At 37.7% G+C, this 11,220-nt stretch overlaps 4 protein-coding genes across 4 annotated transcripts; 2 read left to right on the top strand and 2 right to left on the bottom strand.

Annotated features, from left to right (window-relative positions):
• Positions 1–15: 15 nt before the first annotated feature.
• LOC136778760 (THAP domain-containing protein 5-like) lies at positions 16–1,537 on the bottom strand. Its single transcript, XM_066735878.1, has 2 exons — positions 1,336–1,537; positions 16–1,251 (listed from the first exon to the last, which is right to left on the bottom strand). The coding sequence occupies exons 1-2, from the start codon at positions 1,404–1,406 to the stop codon at positions 18–20; spliced, it is 1,305 nt and encodes a 434-aa protein (XP_066591975.1). The 5' UTR covers positions 1,407–1,537; the 3' UTR covers positions 16–17.
• On the top strand, positions 1,491–2,715 carry EMC10 (ER membrane protein complex subunit 10). Its single transcript, XM_066735881.1, has 4 exons — positions 1,491–1,632; positions 1,711–1,974; positions 2,072–2,338; positions 2,419–2,715. Exons 1-4 carry the CDS (start codon positions 1,576–1,578, stop codon positions 2,512–2,514), a joined length of 684 nt encoding a protein of 227 aa, XP_066591978.1. The 5' UTR covers positions 1,491–1,575; the 3' UTR covers positions 2,515–2,715.
• Positions 2,716–2,864: 149 nt separating this feature from the next.
• On the top strand, positions 2,865–6,454 carry LOC136778758 (Bardet-Biedl syndrome 2 protein homolog). Its single transcript, XM_066735876.1, has 11 exons — positions 2,865–3,375; positions 3,571–3,690; positions 3,759–3,947; positions 4,025–4,207; positions 4,297–4,519; positions 4,630–4,841; positions 4,945–5,115; positions 5,240–5,347; positions 5,435–5,747; positions 5,867–6,121; positions 6,211–6,454. The coding sequence occupies exons 1-11, from the start codon at positions 3,085–3,087 to the stop codon at positions 6,303–6,305; spliced, it is 2,160 nt and encodes a 719-aa protein (XP_066591973.1). The 5' UTR covers positions 2,865–3,084; the 3' UTR covers positions 6,306–6,454.
• Positions 6,455–6,521: 67 nt separating this feature from the next.
• On the bottom strand, positions 6,522–8,902 carry LOC136778761 (ras-related and estrogen-regulated growth inhibitor). The gene is made up of 4 exons (XM_066735880.1): positions 8,712–8,902; positions 8,308–8,530; positions 7,738–7,924; positions 6,522–6,701 (listed from the first exon to the last, which is right to left on the bottom strand). Exons 1-4 carry the CDS (start codon positions 8,848–8,850, stop codon positions 6,522–6,524), a joined length of 729 nt encoding a protein of 242 aa, XP_066591977.1. The 5' UTR covers positions 8,851–8,902.
• Positions 8,903–11,220: the final 2,318 nt, after the last annotated feature.

The raw sequence follows: 11,220 nt of genomic DNA on the forward strand, positions 1-11,220 counted from the left end.
GATGAAATTATTTTGCACTATTCATCAACAAAGACAGGATCTAAAAATTCATCCTTGTAATCATGATCTTCCATTTTGATTTGTGCACCTATTGACTCATCTATAACTTCAGTAATTTCATAACATTCTTCATCCACCACTCCTATTATTTCTTCATGCTCATCTTTCATTGAATTTAACATGCTATTATTTGATTTATCCACATAATTCTTTGAATTTTCTTGCGCATTATGTAAATTAGACTTATTATTTGAGCTTGACTCAATAATATTTTCATTTTCCATCAGCATATCTTCTTTAATTTTCCTAACTTCCCTCAATAATTTTTCATATTCATCTTCTCCTTCTGGATCTTCTATTTTAACACAGATTCTTTTTCTTTTAATTTTTAGTTCATTAATATGATTTTCGTTTTTATTAATTTGATTCCTTTTGATCTCGTGGTACTTCTTGTAACTGGGCTTAGATTCATTTAGTCTATCGCTTAAAGCATCGCGTTTTTCCATTGAACAAAATTTATTTACTTTATAAACATTATTATTTAGGGAGAGATTAAGCATTTTCTTATTTGGTTGTACTACATTAATTTGTTTAGGAGGAATAGGGAGCAACTGAAGAATAAGTGGCTGTACTGCAGTAGCACTTTTAATAGCTCCTTTTCTCAACTGATTTTTACTTTCAGTCTTATCAATAATAATTTGTAACACCGGGTTTTTTATATTGTTAACAGGGATTGTAATATTATTTCCTATACACTTATTTGTATTAGTTAATTTGGTAACGGAGCCAGTTTTGTGTTCTGTAATTGTTGCTGCATTACTTCTGGTGGGCGCAATATGAAAGGACGAACTAGTATTGCTATTGTATTTTGGTAAAATTTTCCTTAAACGTCCTTGAGTGACAGGGGTTAATTTTATAAGCGATGGGGCCTCAGATAATGCTTTAAATGCAGTTTTAAGGGTAGAGACTTGACAAGTAGTTGTCAGTATTGATGATTCTTCAACTTTTGTTTTATACTGCTGCTTACTGTTTCCTTCAATCACTAGACCTTTGCATTTTGCGCTACTATTATACTCTGGAAATATTGTTGGTACAGCATTGGCTTTTAAACGTGGATATTTAGGCTGTAGATCAATGTCATCGACTGTAAAATGAGCGCTACATATTTGATCATGCTCTGATGGCTCCCAATCTTGCCAAATAATTTGGTCAAACCATTTTTTCAAAAGTATTTTATCCTGCAGAGGAAATCTGTAATAATTTAATTCATTAATTCCATATAAGAAGTAAACACTATAATAATCATAAAGGCAGTGACAGAAATAAAAAACTTACTTGAAATAAGTTACTTGTTTTGTGGCAATATGCTTATAGCTGTCACAGCCTCGAATGCAGCAACTCTGCATTTTAAATTTCTTAAATATATCTGATTGTTAAATATTTAAGAATTTATTTTAGAGGTTATGAACAGAAGCGGAATTTCCACATCTCCCCTTATATATTAAAAATGGCGGACTTGGCAACTCTGTTTAGGAATGTTGAGTGTCGGTATAAAATACTGCTAATAGTGACGACATGTATTTGTTATATGTCACTTTTTTGCTTTTGAGCGTTTCGTCGTTTACAATTGGGGTTAGTAGATAGTTGTAAAAGGTAAATACTAATACTGCTGGTCGAGTAGTATTTTAAAAAAATTTTAACATTTATCAGAGCGAGCTAGATTATGACGGATGGCTCCAAATAAGGTTACTGCACGCCATAAATAATGATCCAGTTCCAATCTATACAGAAAGAGGCAATGTAACGGTGTCCAGTGTCAGAAGTGGTGCATCTGTAGTTGGGCAGAGTGGCTTTCAGCAATCTGAAATAATCAAATTAAAAACTCTTGCTGAGCACGATGAAAAGTACAGGTTACAAGCTGTGGCTCGTACTTCTTCTGGAAGCGAAGTAACATTCCTAACATCTGTGCCAGCAGTGAGTTTATTTGTCGTAAAAATAAAAGAAGTTGATATAAATATTGTTAAGGATACGCCTTTTAGCTTATGCTATTATTAATTTTTTATATTTTTAGTGTCATTTACTGGGATCCGATCTTGAAGATATATTAACTATATGGCTCGATAGTTCAGCCGAGCCCATATCAGTTACTATGTCATCTCCTGGCCCTTGCAGTTTAAACGATCCATTTACCAAAATGTGGACAACCAATGTTGTAGTAAAATATCCTGATGTTGGACCAGTACCCGATACTGCCACTTATATTCAAAAGCTAGAACGAGAACGTGAAGCGAGGGAAAGAGGAGAAGCCAAAGATAACAGATCATTCCTGGCAAAATACGTACGTGATAATGGATGTTGTTTGTGATTTTTAAATCATATACTTTATTAAATTTATATATTTACATGTGTAATTTTTAGTGGATGTATATTGTTCCTGCATTGATATTCGTTGTTTTGACATCCGCAACAAATCCAGAGGCTGGGGCTGTTGGTGGAAGCGCTCAAAGGCAGTGAGCGACTGCAAAAGAGAATTTTACTAAACAAATGTTTTTTCTGTTTTCAAAAGCAGGGGCTTGTAAAATACTTACAGTTTAAAGCATAATTTCATAATTGCAGTACGTATAAAATATATAAATATAGCTAGATTTCTGTGCTAAACTAAAGAAATTGTTAATATTTATACATAAATACTTTATACATAAATACTTTATAAAAGCTTAGTATTATATATTTAAGTTTTCACCTACATTCTTTCTGTCAATCTGCGAGGAGTTTAATTTATAAATGGAACATACGAATATTATTATTTACAATAAATTATGTCAGATAACATCTCAGTAAAGATATAATGTGTAAAAATATTTTAAAGTGCAAGCGTTGGACAAATAAAGTCATAAATATTTGAAATAAAGTCTATTTAATTAAGCAATTACATTACTATAATGAACTGTATTACTGATATTGAAAGGCTATTTATATAAAAGAGTAAAAGCAGTAAAATTCATGGGTAAATCAATATTGTAAGACTTTGGTAAAGTAGGGATTATATGTATTACACGGTAAAAATCAATAATACATGTCTCTATGGTTTTAGGAGGCAAACATAAGAAATATCTGTCTTTATTGTCATACCCTTTTAACGTACGTTTCTTCATGGCAGCGTTTTCGCTAAATATTCATAAACGTATCGAGCCTAAACTTGTGACTAGTGGCAAATTTGATGGGTCCCATGCTTGTTTAGCGGCTGCTACGGTAGGGGGTAACGTGCTGCTGCACAGTCCTCATCGTCAACCAGTAGTAAAAACTACAGACGATCGCTCGGATGGAAGATTATCTTGGTCTGGGGAGATTGCAGAATTAAATATTGGCAGCCAGGTTTGTTTATAAGATTGTCTAATGTCGAAAGATAGAGTGGATTGCACAGTATGTAATTGCAGCAATGTGAATTTTATTGAGAATGAATGCATTTGTTAAAAGTATGTTATAGTGACAAATGCTTTAGTTGTAACATAAATATTTCGAGAAAGCTATATACATATACACGGTAGAGTTTGAATGTTTTGTATATAGGTAACGTCAATATGCACTGGACATTTTGGAGACGACGAGAGAGATGTCCTTTTGGTGGGAACTAGTACTCATGTTTTAGCATACCACATAGAAGAAAATTCAGATCTTTTTTATAAAGAGGTATCTTCTCAATTTGTAATAGCGAGTAACAATTTATTTCTGGTTATCCTGACATATATTGAGATTAGGTGTCGGATGGTACAAGATGTATGATCATTGGGAGACTGGGATGGCTTTCGAATCATGTAGCAATTGTCGGAGGGAATTCCTCCATAACGATATTAGATTCGCAAGGGGTCGAAATATTTTGGACCGTAATGGGTGATATGGTAATTACATTGGCAATTTTGGATTTTGATGGCGATGGTGAAAATGAGGTAAAAAGTGGTTACTCGTATATAGAATTGTAAGTTTCCCAATTGTAGTATTAATGAAGAGACGATCCGTGACTTAGCTTTTAACTGGAACATCGGATTATGAAATAAAGGTGCATAAGAAAGATGTTATATTATGGGATACAAGAGAAACAGCATCGGTAACGGCATTAGCAGGCCTTCCAAATAGACAATTTGCATATTCCGTAGCAAATGGAACCATAGGAATGTACGAGGGAGGTGTAAGGCTATGGCGTGTCAAAGTAATATCAACGGATGAGATATATCACAAGGCATGCAATATTTTTCTATACCGCGGCGTTTGTATTAAAATGTAGTATGTTTTGTACAGTCGAAGCACAAAGTTGTGGCGATAAATGATTATGACATTAACGGGGATGGTACATCGGAGCTGATAACTGGTTGGAGCAATGGAAAAGTCGACGCTAGGACTTGTAGCTCCGGGGAAGTTATATTTAAGGTGCAGCTGAACGCTGGAATAGCTGGACTGGTGGAAGCGGATTATCGAAGAACAGGACGGTCGGATCTGGTAATAGTCTCTACAACCGGCGAAGGTAATGAAACTTGCAATCGTATGTGTATATATTGAAAGAGATGGTACATGCATGCAGTATATATATATATATATATATATATATATATATATAACAAGATCACATGTTAGTTCGTGGATATAGCTCTGGTTCTCTAATGGAGACTGCGGAGCCTGGTGAGCTGGTGAGAGAACTCTTGGCAAAGAAACAAGCGTTACAAATGGAATTGAGGCAAAGAGCTGCATCAGTTCCAAGTATGTACCACGGTACCAAGCTGGCTGTCAGTCTTGTAGCTGCAAGAGGTGCTGCACGGCTCGGACTTGCGGCAGGACCGGGCTTAGTGGTGAATCTCAACAAGGATTATCTTCCACATATCGGTTTTGCTCTCTCTCTCTCTCCCTCCATACAGGCCTCTCTAATCAACTATTTATCTCATACATATATAGGTCCATTGTGCAGTTGTATTCGCGGAGGGTGTTTTCGAAGGGGAAACTCTTGTCTCGCATCCAAATCATCCGAGGGGGGAGCTCGAGATCGAGCTTCGTCCCTCCAAAAATGGTACAGTCGATATACACGTTAAAGCCTGCGTTGGTCCACCCGACGCTGATTTATTGCAGGTATATATGCTTTTCCAACAATTTCTCTGTCAACGCGCGCGTCTTAAAAGTTATACGCATGTATACACACACACACACACACACACACACATAGTATATGGAGTATTTGCTCTTTGAATCAAAGGTTTTTGAAATGACGAGACAGCTACCAAGATTTTGCATGTACGAAGTCATCGGACGTCCGCAAGCTATTATTTCTCAAGAATTGAATGAAAGCGGCGTTATAATCGAGGTAATTTAAATATATAAGACGAAAGCGCGGCGTGCATGAGTTATTAATAAATTCGAGTAACGTTTTGTCGGGTCCGATTGAGAAAAGGTAGCGGAGAGGCCCCAACGCATCGCACTTTGGTTGAACCAAAGCTTCATATTTGTCGAAGAATTCGAGCTGAGAGATGACTCGCCCGATCCAAGTAGCATCGAGCTCTGGCTACGCGGGCTTCGCGATAATAAGCTTCATTGCTTCATGGCAAATCATAGCGGAAAAATTAACGTTCGAACCGAGGATTCGTCATTCGCTGGTGACATTGTTCAATCGCTGAGCATGTACTTGGGCCTGAGGGAGCTCGCGGCCGAGGCAAACTTTCCTCTCGAAGAGAGCAAAATGTCAGATGCTTTGGAACGCGTCAAAGGTATATACATATATATATAATAGCTGCGCGCTATTTTTGCCTATACGATAAGGGCAGAAGGTTTAACCGTCCGATATCACGTCGATGATATATATCCTCTGACATTTCCTCTTGCGCAGGATTGAAAGAGGTCGATTCTAGGCTACAAGCGGAAGCAGCGGGCGGAGCGACCCTTTTGAAGCATATCGTAATAAGATTGGAAGATGCGAGGATCCTCGAGGACATGGCTGATATGCGAAGAAGAGTGTGTCAACTGAAAAACATTAATGGCGACTTGATTAGGGAGCACGAGATTGGAATGAAGAGCTACAAGGAACTAGCTAAAACCTTAAAAGAATTGAATATAGCGGTTCAGCGAGTGGCTCGACTCCGAGGTATGCTATTCTTTCGTCTGCACCTAAATAAATGGCACGTCGATGAAACAGACTCTAACAGTGAATATTCTCTTGTATTTATATGCCAGTGGGAAAAGCAGCGACAAACGCAGTGACGCGTTGCAGGAACGCTATACAGGACGAAAATGTCAAAGCCCTAGTTTTGGCAATGAGACATGGCTAGAATGACCGGATATATGCTCATTCTTCTTCTAGATTTCATTGGAACAATAAACAATGTTGCGACTAAATAAATATGTCTCCGACATGATTCGCCCCTTGATACGGAGATTATCTTTAATATATATAAGGTTAACTATTGCGAAGGCCATCCCAGCCTTTCTCGATATTCTCCGCACCCGCGTGTTGTGTGTTCATCCTATATAAAATATTATATATATTAATAAAGCGCACCACGTGCGGAAATGCTTAATCTTCTCCCTCGTAAAGGTGATGGCCGCCGAAGAGTATTTACCGCTCCATCGGTACAAGCGCGTGATCTGAAGCAGTTTCCATCATGTCCGCAACTGTTGGACAACTCGGCCAATAGTTTGTACGTATCCATAAAAACGGCCATGACCTGTCAAGCAAAAATAATCATCAGAGTTCGTTGTCGCGTTATATAATGTACGAGATATCTATTATCCCATTGACAGAGTTTTTTTTTTTTTTTTCACCACTTTAAATATATAGAGTTAACGTTATCGCTTGCTTTTTTCAAACTTGCTTCGCCTTTCCACACGTGTGAATTATAATGCTAGATAATAGATATTCTGCTCTCTGCTTTTCTACCATTGCGACATCGAGCGATACGAGAAAAAAATAATAAGAAAAAAAAAGAGAAAAACTATTATATTTTTTATTAGGAGTGTTAAATGAGCTATAGCATATAGCTGTATCAGTTACAGAATGTATACAAGTGCGTGCCCGAAGAAGGCAAGGCCTCGATAAAAAATTCTTCCAATTTTCTTCTCAACATACGGCAATTGTTAAGAACGTGTGTTATAGATTTGCGCGTACCTATACATATATATATATATATGTATGTATATATACGGATGAACTTGTATGCATTTTAATGTAACTATACATTGTACGTAGAAAGTATCTATGCGAGAAATGCTTAGACTGTGATGATATATAATTACGCGCGGGGAACAAATTACACATACTGTCCGTTGCTTTAAAAATGAGATAAAAGTACAAAAACGTGCTTCCTTCTATCACGCTTGGGATACGAAAGATATAGATTTGTTTACGGCTTTGAGATCACGCGCAAGCGTCATGACCAGTATATACTGGGAGTAAACAATCGACTCGAAAAATAAAGTTCGTTAGGATGAAAGTATAAGTGCGAGCTGCGAAGCGATCTCCCATTTACTGGTCCGATATGAAAAATTGCAAATTTCATCACGCCTCCCCCCTTTCGAGTGTTATTTGTATACCTCTATATAGCTAACAGGGCTAACAATTATTATTTCACGCTTACGGCCGAGAGAGACGTTTTTCCCGATACAAATTCATGACGAATCGCAATACGACTAATCGTCTCCTCTTCGAGTGAAAAGGCGAGGGAGAAGCAGACCGATCGAGCTTTAGCGATGCAATTGGTTTACCTGGTCAACCGATTCTCTTACGGATATCTCGTGAAACGAGTGAGCTTCGATTTCTTCGGCTCTTTTTTCTCCTTCTATGGTAGAGACCATCCTCTCTCCGGGGGAAGTCGTGAGATCGGCCTTATTCCCAATTAACAATACCACAGGAGGCACTTTGCGATCCTTTCTTGCATGTGACACTAAAAATCTCAAGGTAAAAAACAGATGAAATTAAATTATTTTCTCGCATAACGAGCTACATTTGCTTTCAACAAAACCCCCGGATTATAGTCGTTATTATATATAACTGCATGCGCGCATATTGCTAATTGTTATGGGTATTACTCATATAACGAAGCGAGAATGAAAAGATGCTGATATTCAACTTGTCGAAGGAGAGAGAAAGTGTGGCTGCCAAAAAGAGTTGTTTGAAAATTGTAGATTTTATAGGATGCCAACTCTGCTAAGCGGTAATTTTAGTAATTGAAAGAAGCGCTCAATTGCTCCATATATATATATATAGGTACTGCAGCACACATACGCTATATATATATACAACCTCCCGTTGGGGACTCTACCCCAAGTTTATACCTCAATCGCGATGTTTCATCGAAGCTAACTCGATCCGTTACGGAATAGACCAAAACTATAGCATCGGCCCAACGTAATTTAGGCTCCGCGACTGCCGATGGAAGTCCAGGAGGATCCGTTATTTCCCAGGATGATCCAAGAATATTTTCCACTTTATAGATCCTCTCTGTACTACCGTCATACTCGCCGATAAATCGTTTCGTGGCAAAACGCACAGCCAGGGCTGAAAAATGCAATATTCGAATTGAGCGCAACTTGTGTTTCGTCACTCGTGTTGCATCTTACACACACACACACACACGTATAACATTAAAAATACGTCTCTCCTCATTCTTCGCATCCTTCGACCATTTCAATTCTTTAATTGGAATTAATGATTGAAAATGTTATAAACAGTTGTTTACCAGTTTTTCCAACGCCAGGTTGACCCAGGAGAATAACTCTGATTGTTCTGCCCGAGTCTTTACTGCAGGATAGTCCGAGGGACCAACCAAACGCGCTATTATTTTTCCTCTTGGTAGATCCCGACGATTGACACTCCATATTCTAAAGGACGATAGATACTTCATATCAGATTGTCCGATTAATAGCGAAGCCTCCCTGCTACTCTCCGCACTCGTAATAAACATAAATTGCTGGCGCATCCTTCCTTATAGTCTCGGTTCCGGGCATGCTCCTGAGCGACCTACCAAGACGGCGAGACCCGGTCCGAGGTGTCGCCGCGTCGCGATCACGCTCGACCGCCTCGGCGACCGCTCTCTGCCAACCCTATACGGACGCAAATAATAAACTATATTATACCATAATACACATGCACACGCACGCGCTCCTTATCTATTTATTATGCTATTAATAATGAAACCTCTAACGTCCATGCAGGATCATCTTAACGCAAGCATATATAGTTATTAATAGGTATATGTATAGAGTAAACGCGTACGCGTGCCTCTATATAGAAATTATTATTTTGCACTGCCGGACATTATTATACGATAAACCATTTAGCGGCAAAGCTAAATTTTCTCCAAAGACAATTAATTATTCAAATAATTTAAAGGTCTGTGGATGTCGAGTTAGGCGTTTGGCTGTTTGAAGCAGCTAGTCGTGCTATAAATACCCAAAGTCGAGTATATTTTTGTCTTCTTATATATATATATATATATATATATATATATATATATATGTATATTTATACATATATCAGTGTCAAAAGAACGACGTTATTTGGAAAGTTTTAAAACTGCTGCAATATTACTCAGTATATATAAAAGATCGTGTCGTATAGTGGTAGTATCGTGTGCTGCAATTTCATATAGAAAATTATTATATTAATTTTATGCTTGTCCGTAGACACAAACTTTACGTTTTAATACTAAACGACCGAAAAGTGCTGTTTTTAGGTGCGACTGTCGTATCCTTCGCTTTTACTTCCGCTTTGATGTGCTATATGTATAGGAATACACCTGAGTTTGTGTGTGTGTGTGTGTGTGTGTGTGTATGATTCAACGCAAACCATTCTCGTAACTCGTAGCCATAATTTTACGACTTTTAAAATGTGTAAAATATATATAGCAATAGACATTCGCCCTAGACGAATCGTATGTCGAAAAACGCTTGTAATAACACACTATTGCTCGTGCAAAATCACTTTCGTAACAAACAACTACGTTATATTGCAGCCGGCATTTTTATCGTAAAGTAAAATCTATGGTATGCACGCAACGCGTATACAGTGTCATGTGAGTTATTTGTCATTTTATTAATATTCGTGTCTGACACACTGGCTCCCCACCCTCTTTCTGTTTATCCACTTTATTGTCTGGTTTAATATAAAAAAGAATGATTAAAATCCAAGTCAGCAAGGTCTCTCTTATATATAGCGATTATTTATCACAAGTTTGCTTTGATTTGACCTACTCTAGTTTTTCGACAACTAGATTTCGCTCAAGGAAATCGAAAATGATGAGGTTCGAGCTTACCAATTGACTTTTTACAGCTTACAACATATCCTGCCTGACTGCTGTATGACTGCATCGAACGTTTGTCTCGTATATATGAATATAGTCAGGAGGCAAAGTAAACGAGTGATCGACCGATGCATCTTGATGAAACGTATATACACACACGCACTCATATATATATATATATATATATATATGGAGAGAGAAAGAGGCAGTTTGTTGCAAGCGACACTGAACGTATATATTCATTGTGGAAAATCATTTTCCAGATCCCACTATAGGTCGGGCGGTTCTCTTTCCCGCAACTGCAAATCATCCCATATTGTATATATATATATAGATACATTACAGCCTCGCGCTCTTATCCAAATGACTAAATATATAAAGCATATATAGTATCAGGATGAGGAGTGATTTTACCAACCCTCTAACGCAATACGACGCGCTTGGTTCTCTCAGAATTCAGATTTCTCTTATACAATCGCATCCTCCGAGCGTATGTAATCATCTTACATATGTCGGGGATCGATAGCGAGGAATTTGAAAAAATCCTCTCCACCTCCAGCATATTGACGTAATCCGGCCGTAATTTATTTTTCAATCAAATGGTACAGCCAACGTATAGCCCGATATATAGTTTTGGTATATAATAATAATCACTTTATTATCATCGTGCAGCGAGGGATGCGGCTGCGACTGGCGCAGCTGAAAGCTCGGTAAATTGTGCTATGAGGAAAAGCACATAGCACCGCGTCAATTTCTGCTTCGTTTATTAAGTCGGCAGGACACTCTGCATAAATTTTTCCACGGCAGCTTTACCATGCACCATCTATCGATAAATTCCTCTTATTCTACAGTCATTATTAATATATATATATATATATATATAAACGCGCACGAGCATATTTAAATTTGCTTCTTTTGTCCAGTCTATCGAGGAAGTTAGCTGCTA

The sequence above is a fragment of the Prorops nasuta genome, unplaced genomic scaffold, assembly GCF_024137725.1.
Source record: "Prorops nasuta isolate Cenicafe-Biocafe unplaced genomic scaffold, Cenicafe_Pnas_1.2 PNAS00014, whole genome shotgun sequence".
NCBI classification, from domain to species: domain Eukaryota; kingdom Metazoa; phylum Arthropoda; class Insecta; order Hymenoptera; family Bethylidae; genus Prorops; species Prorops nasuta.

Coding starts and splice junctions, on each gene's coding strand:
- LOC136778760 (XM_066735878.1), bottom strand. CDS start 1,406: ATGCAGAGTTGCTGCATTCGAGGCTGTGACAGCTATAAGCATATTGCC. Junction 1,252..1,335: donor AAACAAGTAACTTATTTCAA/GTAAGTTTTTTA, acceptor AAATTATTACAG/ATTTCCTCTGCAGGATAAAA.
- EMC10 (XM_066735881.1), top strand. CDS start 1,576: ATGTATTTGTTATATGTCACTTTTTTGCTTTTGAGCGTTTCGTCGTTT. Junction 1,633..1,710: donor TTTCGTCGTTTACAATTGGG/GTTAGTAGATAG, acceptor AACATTTATCAG/AGCGAGCTAGATTATGACGG. Junction 1,975..2,071: donor TCCTAACATCTGTGCCAGCA/GTGAGTTTATTT, acceptor TTATATTTTTAG/TGTCATTTACTGGGATCCGA.
- LOC136778758 (XM_066735876.1), top strand. CDS start 3,085: ATGGTTTTAGGAGGCAAACATAAGAAATATCTGTCTTTATTGTCATAC. Junction 4,520..4,629: donor AGTCTCTACAACCGGCGAAG/GTAATGAAACTT, acceptor ATCACATGTTAG/TTCGTGGATATAGCTCTGGT. Junction 6,122..6,210: donor GCGAGTGGCTCGACTCCGAG/GTATGCTATTCT, acceptor TTTATATGCCAG/TGGGAAAAGCAGCGACAAAC.
- LOC136778761 (XM_066735880.1), bottom strand. CDS start 8,850: ATGGAGTGTCAATCGTCGGGATCTACCAAGAGGAAAAATAATAGCGCG. Junction 8,531..8,711: donor ACCTGGCGTTGGAAAAACTG/GTAAACAACTGT, acceptor TGCATTTTTCAG/CCCTGGCTGTGCGTTTTGCC. Junction 6,702..7,737: donor TAAGAGAATCGGTTGACCAG/GTAAACCAATTG, acceptor TTTGCTTGACAG/GTCATGGCCGTTTTTATGGA.